Here is a 12342-nt window from a genome sequence, read left to right as displayed (position 1 = left end):
CCAGCAACAGATAACAAGACTTACACCATGTATCCCACACAGCTAGGCCCAGCAACAGATAACAAGACTTACACCATGTATCCCACACAGCTAGGCACAGCAACAGGTAACAAGATTTACACCATGTATCCCACACAGCTAGGCACAGCAACAGGTAACACGAGACTTACACCATGCATCCCATACAGCTAGGCCCAGCAACAGGTAACACAAGACTTACACCATGTATCCCACACAGCTAGGCCCAGCAACAGATAACAAGACTTACACCATGTATCCCACACAGCTAGGCCCAGCAACAGATAACAAGACTTACACCATGTATCCCATACAGCTAGACAAGGCAACGAATGGGTAATGTTCAAGAAATGGAGTGCCAGAGTATTTCAAAATGGGGTTTAACGAGTGTTTGTTAGTGTACCTTCTTCAGGAAGCCCATGTCTAGTTGGGAAGACAGTATGCTCGGTGGAGGAATCGGTTCTTACCCCTCTATTATTCAAACTCATAGCCAGTGCTTTCATTTCAACCAAGCTCTTTCACGCAGATAGTGACTCAGGGATTTATTAAAAAGCTCATTTGGATCTCCATTAAAATGAATGTTTGGAAGCGATTAAGGTGAGCGGTGCCTAGAAATCAGCGTTACTGTTGCAGGCGTTACATGAGAAAGCCGGTTAGCAATGAACAAACGACTGGGCTGAAATCGGCACGGTGGAATGACTGCGGACGTTTGCCAGTCAATGGAATGGTTTTTAGCACCATGTTCTCGGGACTTGCAACCTCCCAGGAAAGGTCACTCTCAGGATGGTCATTCTACTCCCAGGGAGGGTCACTTCACGAGGCTTCTCATGATGCTCAGGGATGACCCTCTGTATCCGCTCCCAAAGTGGTTCCAATGGTTCAGGTAGTGGAAGAGCTGATAGAGCTTCAGGCGCTTATCGAACCCGGCAGCTTTGGGGATCTTGGCGTGGTAGGCGGAGTAAAAGGAACCACCGAAACCTCCGAACATGCCGGCGATGGCCAGCTCAAAAGCGGAATGGCCGTAGAAAGAGGCCGGGTCGAATATAACAGGTCCGGACTCCACCTCGGCCACGTTTCCTCCCCACAGGTCTCCGTGAAGAAGCGCTGGCACGATATCAATGTCCGTGAACATCTCCGGTATCTTCAGCTGTCGGCAGGAATTACAAACATGGGCAAACACCCATTAGGCACCGGAAAGGCAGCCACATTGTCACTCGAGATGGGGTGCAGCGGTTTGGGCATTGGTTTTGAATGTACATGGCTGCTAATTCTGGACCACACAGCTTACACTCCATGCGGTCCTGTACACGTTACTTTATTTACCTTTGCAATTCCAGGGAAATTAGATATTGCAATGTATGTTTATTGTTAAAATAGAAATCCCAAACCTTAAAGGGTTACCCAGAGAGCCCCCTTAACCATGTCGCTTGAATGAGTGCACTTTGGTCCCTCCTAGGAATTCCAGCAGCATGTGTAAGGGGTCTCTCTGGGTAACCCTTTAAGGTTTGAGATTTCTATTTTAACAATAAACATTATCTTTACTGGTTCCCTGATAAGGACAGAGGGGGGGGGGGGGACATAACAGGATAGAAAACACTTGCTTGACAAACCCTTTCTCATTCAGAAGCACTTAAGATATTCAACTGGACAACCAAGTGGGAGATTGCATTTTAAGTGTTCTATTGTAATTAAATGGCGCCATGAGACCATGAAAAGAGAAGTCTCAATCCAGTACCAGCTTCTGAAGAACAGAAATTAAATCTAAGTGCAACGGGTCAGGGGCGGTTGGCAGTGGGAGTTAGTGAGGATCTGCAACATAAAAAGGACAGACCATTGAAGCGGACCTTGTATTCTGTGAGTTTAGATGTATGGAACGATCCAGTCTTGGTCTTGAGCGCGATGTACCATGATGGGAAACTACAGATGGAAACATATGATCACCATGTATGTTCTATTCCCTACCTGTAACTGGGACCAAAGCTCTCTGGCCTCCCTGTCGCCCGATGACTTCTCAATCATATCTATCTGGGGCTGGATCCGCTGGCGGGTGTAGAAGGTGACCCAATCTTCCTGCCAATCGTTCACCTGTAAGAGAAGCACGATTACGAGTAAGGAAGGTGTTCTGCACAAGGGAACGACACAGAGCAACAGTTTCAATAGCAACGCTTTGTGAAACGCCTTACCAGTGGGAGGTAACCACAGCATGTGACTGCATGGAAACCGAACCTGTCTACGTGCTGGAGATCGGACTGTCCCGGGCCTTTACCTTGGGAACAAGAAACCCATTACTTGTGTACAAGTCAGCGGATCAGGATTTCCTGCCAGATACCACTTCATGATGTGTTCCTTTTGGGGGAATGGGGCGCCAGTCCGATGATAAGCATTTTACATACACTGTGCATGTTACGTTTCAATAAAAAGAAATATTCGGTTCTTCCCACGTTTTTAATCTGGTGTTTTAACATTTTCTTTCTTTTTTATTGTATTTGTACATACACGCCCAGAGAGGTAATACCGGTATACACATGCACGCCCAGAGAGGTAATACCGGTATACACATACACGCCCAAAGAGGTAATACCGGTATACACATACACGCCCAAAGAGGTAATACCGGTATACACATGCACGCCCAGAGAGGTAATACCGGTATACACATGCACGCCCAGAGAGGTAATACCGGTATACACATACACGCCCAGAGAGGTAATACCGGTATACACATACACGCCGAGAGGTAATACAGTATACACATACACGCCCAGAGAGGTAATACCGGTATACACATACACGCCCAGAGAGGTAATACCGGTATACACATACACGCCGAGAGGTAATACAGTATACACATACACGCCCAGAGAGGTAATACCGGTATACACATACACGCCCAGAGAGGTAATACCGGTATACACATAAACGCCCAGAGAGGTAATACCGGTATACACATACACGCCCAGAGAGGTAATACCGGTATACACATACACGCCCAGAGAGGTAATACCGGTATACACATACACACCCAGAGAGGTAATACCGGTATACACATACACGCCCAGAGAGGTAATACCGGTATACACATACACGCCCAGAGAGGTAATACCGGTATACACACACACGCCCAGAGAGGTAATACCTGTATACACATACCCGCCCAGAGAGGTAATACCGGTATATACATACACGCCCAGAGAGGTAATACCGGTATACACATACACGCCCAGAGAGGTAATACCGGTATACACATACACGCCCAGAGAGGTAATACCGGTATACACATACACGCCCAGAGAGGTAATACCGGTATACACATACACGCCCAGAGAGGTAATACCGGTATACACATACACGCCCAGAGAGGTAATACCGGTATACACATACACGCCCAGGGAGATAATACCGGTATACACATACACGCCCAGAGAGGTAATACCGGTATACACATACACCGCCAGAGAGGTAATACTGGTATACACATACATGCCCAGAGAGGTAATACCGGTATACACATACACCCCCAGAGAGGTAATACTGGTATACACATACACGTCCAGAGAGGTAATACCGGTATACACGTACATGCCCAGAGAGGTAATACTGGTATACACATACACGTCCAGAGAGGTAATACCGGTATACACGTACATGCCCAGAGAGGTAATACTGGTATACACATACACGCCCAGTATTTCCTCTCATTTTTTACTGGACAGTCCGGTCCAATAATGGACACCTGGCCGCCCTAGCAGTGAGTCCGTGTTTAACGTTACCTTGTGTGGCTTTATTCTGTCCTCCCTTTCTCCCAAGCAATGTGTATTTACCCACGATCCCGCTCTCATTGGTCTGCTTCTCCCGCAGCCTCTGGTTATGAAGGTGGAGACATGCCAGCTGCTCTCCCAGCGTCGCCGAATGCCTAAGAAGAAGTTAACCGAGTCTTGTAAGAACTATGTAATAACAGGGTCATCAGCACATACCACTTATGTGATAAGAACAGGGGTTGGTCCTCAAGGGCCTCCAACAGGTCAGGTTTTAAGGAGATCCCTGCTTCAGCACAGGTGGCTCAATCAGTGGCTCAGTCATTCGACCTGTTGGTGGCCCTTGGGGACCGAAGTTGCCCACCTCTGGATACGGACATGCTTTATGTACAGTATTCCTGGAAAGCGCACGTCACAGTAAATAAGACACAGCGGATAGCAGGAAATCCATGTAGTGAGGCAGCTTCTTATCACAAACTGCCCGCTCCACAACCCTTCTGCATTTATTCAGTTAAAACAATGGTGATGATTGGAGATAAAACGTACGATGACACTGCCGTGAGTTGTGAATGGATGGAACATTCTAAAGAGATAAGACATCAGAGATAACAGGCGGAGCGTCAATGTTCCACGTCTGCAGTGTACGGGGCACTGGATTAGGTACCAAGGCGTCTATAGTTGTTTGTGATTGGTTACAGATAAATCACAGTATTAGCTTAAACGCAGAGGGCAATATGCATACACAAACACACTATATCATTATAAATATATATGGACCACACTCAATCCTGATATATACTCCGTCCCACAATGAGCAGCTACTTTACCATTTGTTTCAACATTGCCCCTTATGCCTTCTAGATTGTAAGCTCTAAGGGCCAGTTTGTCCTTATTTGGTATGTATGTCTTTATTTATATTGCAGCATTAATGTACATAGCGCTTCCCAGCAGTAATACACGACAATCATATAGATAATAAATAATATGAATAACACATAATTGGGAGAAGTGCTTAGGAAATAACAGTCCCATTGTTCTGCGCTGCAGACTACGTTGGCGTTTTACAAATAAATGATAGAAAAATAAAAAATAAATGATCTATATATTAAAAAATAAATAAATAAATAAAATGTGTGGACTATACCCTTTGGAAGGGTATAGAGTGAGGTTCCTGGGTAAAGCATAAGAGCCGATGAACAAAAACAACATTATTGGCAAAGCATATAACAAAAATGTGTATAAGAAAGTATGCTGCCAAATATAAGCCAAGGTTATTATTATAATATATGTATTGTATTCTTATTTACGTCACACAATAAACGTGCGTGCGTCTCTGTGTGCGGGTATATCTGTGTACGTTTGTGTACGTGTGTGTACGTGTATGTCTGTGTACGTGTGTGTGTACGTGTGTGTGTACGTGTATGTCTGTGTACGTGTGTGTGTACGTGTGTGTGTACGTGTATGTCTGTGTACGTGTGTGTGTACGTGTGTACGTACGTGTGTGTGTGTACGTACGTGTGTGCGTGTACGTCTGTGTACGTGTGTGTGTACGTCTGTGTACACGTCTGTGTGTACGTGTGTGTACGTGTGTGTGTACGTGTGTGTGTACGTGTGTGTGTACGTGTACGTGTGTGTGTACGTTAATAGTTTTCAGAGATAGCATTACATGTGAAGCTATTGGAAGCCTTTGCCATTAGAACGAAGCGGCCGTGGAGATGCCCTGTTGCCCCGATATCTGTACCTGTTCAGGCTTTTCATGTCCAGATGCCCCATGACCAGCAAAGCGCCCCCTCCTGGCTGGTCGATCACCTTGATCGGTCTGGGAGCTTTCACCGTGTCGGTCCGGAGGATGGCTTCTAAACTCGCCATTTCGCCCAAGAACATCCTCCGTGCCTAAAAACAGCAGCAAGTGACCCCAATGTTAGACAGGGAAGCGACTATAGGAAGAGAATGCGACAGCAGAAAGGAGCCACGCGGACCCCCGTACCTGCAGAAAGGAGCCACGCGGACCCCCGTACCTGCAGAAAGGAGCCACGCGGACCCCTGTGTCTGCAGGAACCACGCGGACCCCCGTATCTGCAGGAACCACACAGACCCCCGTATCTGCAGGAAGGAGCCACGCGGACCCCCGTATCTGCAGAAAGGAGCCACGCGGACCCCCGTACCTGCAGAAAGGAGCCACGCGGACTCCTGTGTCTGCAGGAACCACGCGGACCCCCGTATCTGCAGGAAGGAGCCACGCGGACCCCCGTATCTGCAGAAAGGAACCACGCGGACCCCCGTATCTGCAGGAACCCCGCAGACCCCCGTATCTGCAGAAAGGAGCCACGCGGACCCCCATATCTGCAGAAAGGGACCACGCGGACCCCCGTATCTGCAGAAAGGGACCACGCGGACCCCCGTATCTGCAGAAAGGGACCACGCGGACCCACGTATCTGCAGAAAGGAGCCACGCGGACCCCCATATCTACAGAAAGGAACCACGCGGACCCCCGTATCTGCAGAAAGGAACCACGCGGACCCCCGTATCTGCAGAAAGGAGCCACGCGGACCCCGTATCTGCAGGAACCACACGGACCCCCGTATCTGCAGGAACCACGCGGACCCCCGTATCTGCAGAAAGGAACCACGCGGACCCCCGTATCTGCAGGAACCACGCGGACCCGCGTATCTGCAGATAGGAACCACGCGGACCCCCGTCTCTGCAGAAAGGAACCATGCGGACCCCCGTACCTGCAGAAAGGAACCACGCGGACCCACGTATCTGCAGGAACCACGCGGACCCCCGTATCTGCAGGAACCACGCGGACCCCCGTATCTGCAGGAACCACGCGGACCCCCGTATCTGCAGGAACCACGCGGACCCCCATATCTGCAGAAAGGAACCACGCGAACCCCTGTATCTGCAGAAAAGAACCACGCGGACCCCCGTATCTGCAGAAAGGAACCACGCGGACCCCCGTATCTGCAGAAAGGAACCACGCGGACCCCCGTATCTGCAGAAAGGAACCACGTGGACCCCGTATATGCAGGAACCACGTGGACCCGTATCTGCAGGAACCACGCGGACCCCCGTATCTGCAGAAAGGAGCCACGCGGACCCCCGTATCAGCAGAAAGGGACCACGCGGACCCCCGTATCTGCAGGAACCACGCGGACCCCATATCTGCAGGAACCACGCGGACCCCCATATCTGCAGATAGGAACCACGCGGACCCACGTATCTGCAGGAACCACGCGGACCCCCGTATCTGCATAAAGGAACCACGCGAACCCCGGTATCTGCAGAAAGGAACCACGCGAACCCCCGTATCTGCAGAAAGGAACCACGCGAACCCCCGTATCTGCAGAAAGGAACCACGCGGACCCCCGTATCTGCAGAAAGGAGCCACGCGGACCCCCGTATAAGCAGAAAGGGGCCACGCGGACCCCCGTATCAGCAGAAAGGGACCACGCGGACCTCCATATCTGCAGGAACCACGCGGACCCCCGTATCTGCAGGAACCACGCGGACCCCCGTATCTGCAGAAAGTAGCCACGCGGACCCCCGTATCTGCAGAAAGTAGCCACGCGGACCCCCATATCTGCAGAAAGTAGCCACGCGGACCCCCGTATCTGCAGAAAGGAATCACGCGGACCCCCGTATCTGCAGAAAGGAACCACGCGGACCCACGTATCTGCAGGAACCACGCGAACCCCCGTATCTGCAGGAAACACGCATCAACCACCATCAATTTCTGACTGGTAACAGTTAAATGGTGGTAGGTGGCCCCTCCCCACCTTTTTAACTTGGGAGATTCTGGCATTTTGCTGAATGGACAGGACTCACTGCTGTTGCTTCCCCTCATACAGAGGTAACAGGAAGGGTGCACAGTTTTAGTGCTAGGACCTGGTAGAAAATAAAGTTGTCCTCCAGCGCGTGGTCTTATTGCTCTTTTCTTCCTTATGTAGAAAAAAGACAACAACAAAAAACACCACACACAAGTGGTAAGACCACACGCTGGAGGACAACTTTATTTTCTACCAATCTTATATAAGGAGGAGTTTGAATCACCTCCTGGGACACCAGCTGCGGGACTTTATTTATTGCACCTCATTAATAGGACTAGCGCCACTTTTATTTTTTCTTTAGTGCTAGGACCTGCATTATTTTGGTTATACCTTGACGTGGTTTGCAGGCTTACGACGCTTTGGCCAAAGGGTTTAACTAAATAACCAAGTAATTACTATTATTATTGAAGTATTTAAACTTTATACTTATTACCATATATGTTTTGTCAATTTGATGTAGCATTGAGCACCCCTGTCTTTTGTTGTATATTTAGGATTTAGCCTTAGGGCTATCCCAAGCATTTTTTTAGGGGGGGTTCTTGCAAAAAGTTTTGCAAAGCTGAGACTTTGAAATTGCAGATCCCAACATAGGATTAATCACAATAAATAGTAATGTTACCATTGCTTTCTTTTCATTTATTCCAAGCAGTCTCTATAAATGCATCAATGCGCAGTTGATTTATCATTTATATATTATGTATTTAATACTGTTTATTATTACTTTAAATATTAATAATGTGTTATTAAGTTAACATTAACTTATTAAATATATTTAAGTTTTATTATTTAATAACTAATATTGTTAATTATTACGTTACTATTTATTATTACTTTAATATCATTAAACATTAATTAATGAGCACTGCTTCATATTTTAAGCCACTACAGGTACTGAAGAAACCCTCCACCCATTCTTTGCACTGGGGGATGGGGTAAATATTTGAAGAGAGACCTGCTGACATAATTAATTAAATATGATGATTGTGACAGGCACGAACATGTCCCCAGTCCCCTGCATGTCCCTAGCAGGACCCCAGCCCCTGTAAGCCAAGGAGAGCCTGGGAACCTCAGACTTGTGGTTGATCTTCACAAAGACCAGGCCGCTGTCAGTGGCATAGCTCTGCCCTTGGCTGATGCAGCCTCCTCCTGAGTGACCCGATGCTTTCACCACAGAGGACTCCAACTCCTTCCTCAGCAAGGCTTCCATGTTGCTGCACCCACGCACCGCGCATGCGCAGGCTTTGCGGTCCAACTGCGTTCCAAACTTCACCACGCCCACCTTGGCCGCGGATGCTTGAATGGGCGGGGTTACACCTTAGATTGGCATCTTGCATGGACACCGCCCACTCCTATAAGATTTAAATGTCCTTGCTGCACGTGGGAGCAAAAAACATGGGATAGAAATAACATGATGTGAGATCATGCTTCGTATCTTGTTTCTGCAAAACTAAAGTAGACGTTGGAATAGCAACAAAAGTGTTTTATTTTTTTCCTGCAAATATTTTATATACCCAGAAAGCAGAGATCTACCTTTTATACAATAAAAATATATCCTGTGTTTTCCTAAAGGTTAGAGTCCAGAACCTCCCAATATGTATCACCACCTTATATCCCCTTGTATATATTTTATTGGCTGCAAATAGATCTCTCATAATACAAGAGCATTACAAACAGGTCGTGAAAAAGAGAAAAGTGAATGTGCTCTAAACAATGTGTGAAACATATTAAAATAGTGAATAATGTATGAAGGTGAATTAAAACAAGAGGAGCACCAATTGGAAAATCAATTTATGTGTATATTAAATGTGAAGGCTCCAACCATGTAAATGCAGCTAGTAAATTATCATGGCTCAGTGCTTCAGAGAAGGAGATGAAAGGACAAAAACCAGCACAAATAAATCATGAAAATAAAATGTATTTATGAATAAAAATATGTAAATACACATATAATAAAAAACACAATGATACAAAATTACCAAACCATCTATAATGATCTCCCGTGTTGGTCTAATAAAAGGTACGGCAATCTATAGCACTTATGCACAAGAAAACCTTTTACGATGAATATTACAAATCCTTTAATAGGTATCACAAAGTACAAAGTAGCACTCGATGTCTGGGAACAATACAGTCTCTAGCAGCCTTTTCTAACCTACAACTCTTAAATCATATGTAATACACATTTGCTTGTACGCTGCCTAATGGTATTATTTCAAATTGCATGAATTCAGCCTTATAGTATTGCAAAGTTGTAGAAATTCTTCCAAATTAAAGGGGGGTGGGGGTGGGGGGGTATGGAATCCTAAAGCAGTCTCTTTAATAATTTTTTAGAAATGATTTAATGCACATTTATTCACTAGGTAAGTAAAACCGTTATCTCCACTGCCAATCACTTCTATTACACAAATCATTGTATATTTTATTTGAAACTTACACATGCCTGCAAGCTTCTAGAATATATATAAAGGGATTGAGGCACCCACTTTAGTAATATAGATCAGACTACTGGAGAGGGGTCTGCTATCAGAGTCCTTATAAGGTCCTGTACAAAAATGCTCCTGATAAAGACTCCAGAGGGTAGCCAAAACGTTGGGCTAATTTAAGACATTTTATGTATATTTTTGGTGTGCCTATCTCTTTGTGTATATATATATATATATATATATATATATATATATATATATATATATATATATATATATATATATTGCAAAGCCAGTACAAACAACCTCACACTGATGAGACCCATTAAGGGTGAAACATGTCTGTGAGTGGTTTCTCTGGCTTTGCATCTGATTCCCATGCTGTGCTTTAAAGCTGTGTTAACAGCGAGCATTATCCATTTTAGATGCATATATTAGCGACCCCAGGAGCGGGTTTGCAGAGGTGCATTTCTGGCACGCAAAGCTGGAAACAGGTCCATAATATTAATATTAAGTAATTAATACGGGAGGAGGGACATGAAGTATGGGGATATAAACTAACAGGCTTATATCACTGTCAAAAATCGATCTGCAACCCACAACCTGTGTACTAGAAAGGCATTATATATATTTTATATAAAATATATATAATGCCTTTCTAGTACACAGGTTGTGGGTTGCAGATCGATTTTTGACAGTAATATATATATATATAGCCAAGTGCCCCTGGCTATAGCCTTCTACTGGTCTCAACATTATAAGTCCTGATAGGAACAGGCAGTGCTGGGGTTAAACTCCTGCTCAGGGCCTAGTCTGCAGTTGCAGCCTGGATGGGTACTATGTTGCCTTATCCAGGGGCAGGCCTAAACCGGCAGTTGTAAGTATCATACCTGGGGAGGGTACTGACTTGGTCACATGTATATGGTGTGATGCCTGTCAGTACCTAAACCTGCCCTGTTATGGGGTGGGGTTACAAGCCCTTCCCCCTGGGTATAAAAGCAGACACTCCACCAAATTGAGGTGGATGATTATGGGACAGTATGATAACCTTTTCCCTACCAGAGGGTCAAGGAGGTTGGGAGGGGCTCTGGGGTCTGCTCCAGGGCTGGAGGACGATCATTCTGTTATGCAATAAACCTGCCGTTTGACCAACTATGGTGTGTGGTTATTGGGAAGGAGTATTGCCTGTGGGGACCATCCTGCATCCAGCAGGATCCTCATGGGATGGAGGTGCTGCCGAGTAAGAGCCAAGAGAAAGCCTGCCCTGTTGCTGCTCCCAAACTACAACTGCGGAGCCACTTAGACCTCCTGAACCAGCAGGTGAGCTGCAGCACCCAGGGAAAACACCCATGTAGTGGCCGGATCTTCCGTGGCAGGGGGGGGGGAACAGGTGCTACATATATATATATATACACACACACACACACACACACACACACACACACACACACACGTATACCAGTAGGAAAATCTTTCTCTAACATTCTGACTGACAAATCTTCTAATTAAAAGTTCTGCTTTGTATAGCCAACGACAACTGCGACCTCTAATTATTTCTGTCCATTATTTGTTGACTCGTCCCTTTTTATAATAAACACACGGAACACAAAGAATGTCACAGCTGCTGGTCTCTGTCCCCCCCCCCCCCCGCGTCTCACCGCTGCGTCTGCCAACAGAGCCGAAACCGGACCAAAGGGATGGCTCGGTCCTAAGTGGGGCCAATCTGAGGGATCCTTCTTGGGGCTCCGGGTAAAATGTACCACTAGCTTACGAGCAGCAACCAAATAAAATATGCTGACAAGTGGGGCGATGTACAGCTAACAATGCTTCCGTTCAAGTAATCCCTTGTTAAGGCCCAGTACAGGAATGAAGGTCCCGATGCAGAGGGTGTGTGCGGCGCCTCCTCCCGTCCCATACCCGTGGGTTGGATGCCAATGGATGGACCCCACCCAGCAAGTCTTGACTGACACAGATGTCGCAGCCGGGGAGGGGGGTAGGTTTGCCAGGCGTCCAGTATTGAACTGGACTGTCCTGTATTTGGACACTGTCCAGTAAAACATGAGAGGTAATACTGGACATGTATGCAGTGTTGGGATAAAAAAAAAAATGTAACAACCGGTTCTTAGCTGGGAGGCTGGCGGCGTCTAACAGCATCTCCCGGCATTTATTGCCCTTCTCAAATTGGCCACGCGGCATCCCATGGCGCCGCATTGCCATGACAATGCGACGCCACGTAACACTGCGACGCCACGTAACACTGTGACGTCACGTAGCATCTTGTTGCCATAGCAACGGACGTCACGTGATGCGGTTAT

At 46.7% G+C, this 12342-nt stretch overlaps 1 protein-coding gene across 2 annotated transcripts; it reads right to left on the bottom strand.

The window, feature by feature from the left end:
• Nucleotides 1–545: 545 nt before the first annotated feature.
• Nucleotides 546–8842, bottom strand: LOC142472595 (ketosamine-3-kinase-like). Of its 2 annotated transcripts, none has more exons than XM_075579670.1 (6): nucleotides 8671–8842; nucleotides 5515–5666; nucleotides 3789–3931; nucleotides 2202–2284; nucleotides 1981–2103; nucleotides 546–1165 (listed from the first exon to the last, which is right to left on the bottom strand). In XM_075579670.1, exons 1-6 carry the CDS (start codon nucleotides 8809–8811, stop codon nucleotides 827–829), a joined length of 981 nt encoding a protein of 326 aa, XP_075435785.1. In that variant the 5' UTR covers nucleotides 8812–8842; the 3' UTR covers nucleotides 546–826. The 2 variants fall into 2 exon arrangements, with proteins under 2 accessions (XP_075435785.1, XP_075435786.1); XM_075579671.1 differs by having other exon boundaries at nucleotides 3840–3931.
• Between the last annotated feature and the right edge of the window lie 3500 nt (nucleotides 8843–12342).

Source organism: Ascaphus truei, chromosome 22 (assembly GCF_040206685.1).
Source record: "Ascaphus truei isolate aAscTru1 chromosome 22, aAscTru1.hap1, whole genome shotgun sequence".
NCBI classification, from domain to species: Eukaryota; Metazoa; Chordata; class Amphibia; order Anura; family Ascaphidae; genus Ascaphus; species Ascaphus truei.
This window is presented reverse-complemented; position numbering and strand designations above follow the sequence as displayed.

Excerpts from the sequence above, each read along its gene's own strand:
- LOC142472595 (XM_075579670.1), bottom strand. The coding sequence starts at position 8,811 with ATGGAAGCCTTGCTGAGGAAGGAGTTGGAGTCCTCTGTGGTGAAAGCA. Across the intron at positions 5,667-8,670 it reads AGATCAACCACAAGTCTGAG|GCACGGAGGATGTTCTTGGG; the intron begins GTTCCCAGGCTC and ends TGCTGTTTTTAG. Across the intron at positions 2,285-3,788 it reads ACAGAATAAAGCCACACAAG|GTAAAGGCCCGGGACAGTCC; the intron begins GTAACGTTAAAC and ends CTTGTTCCCAAG.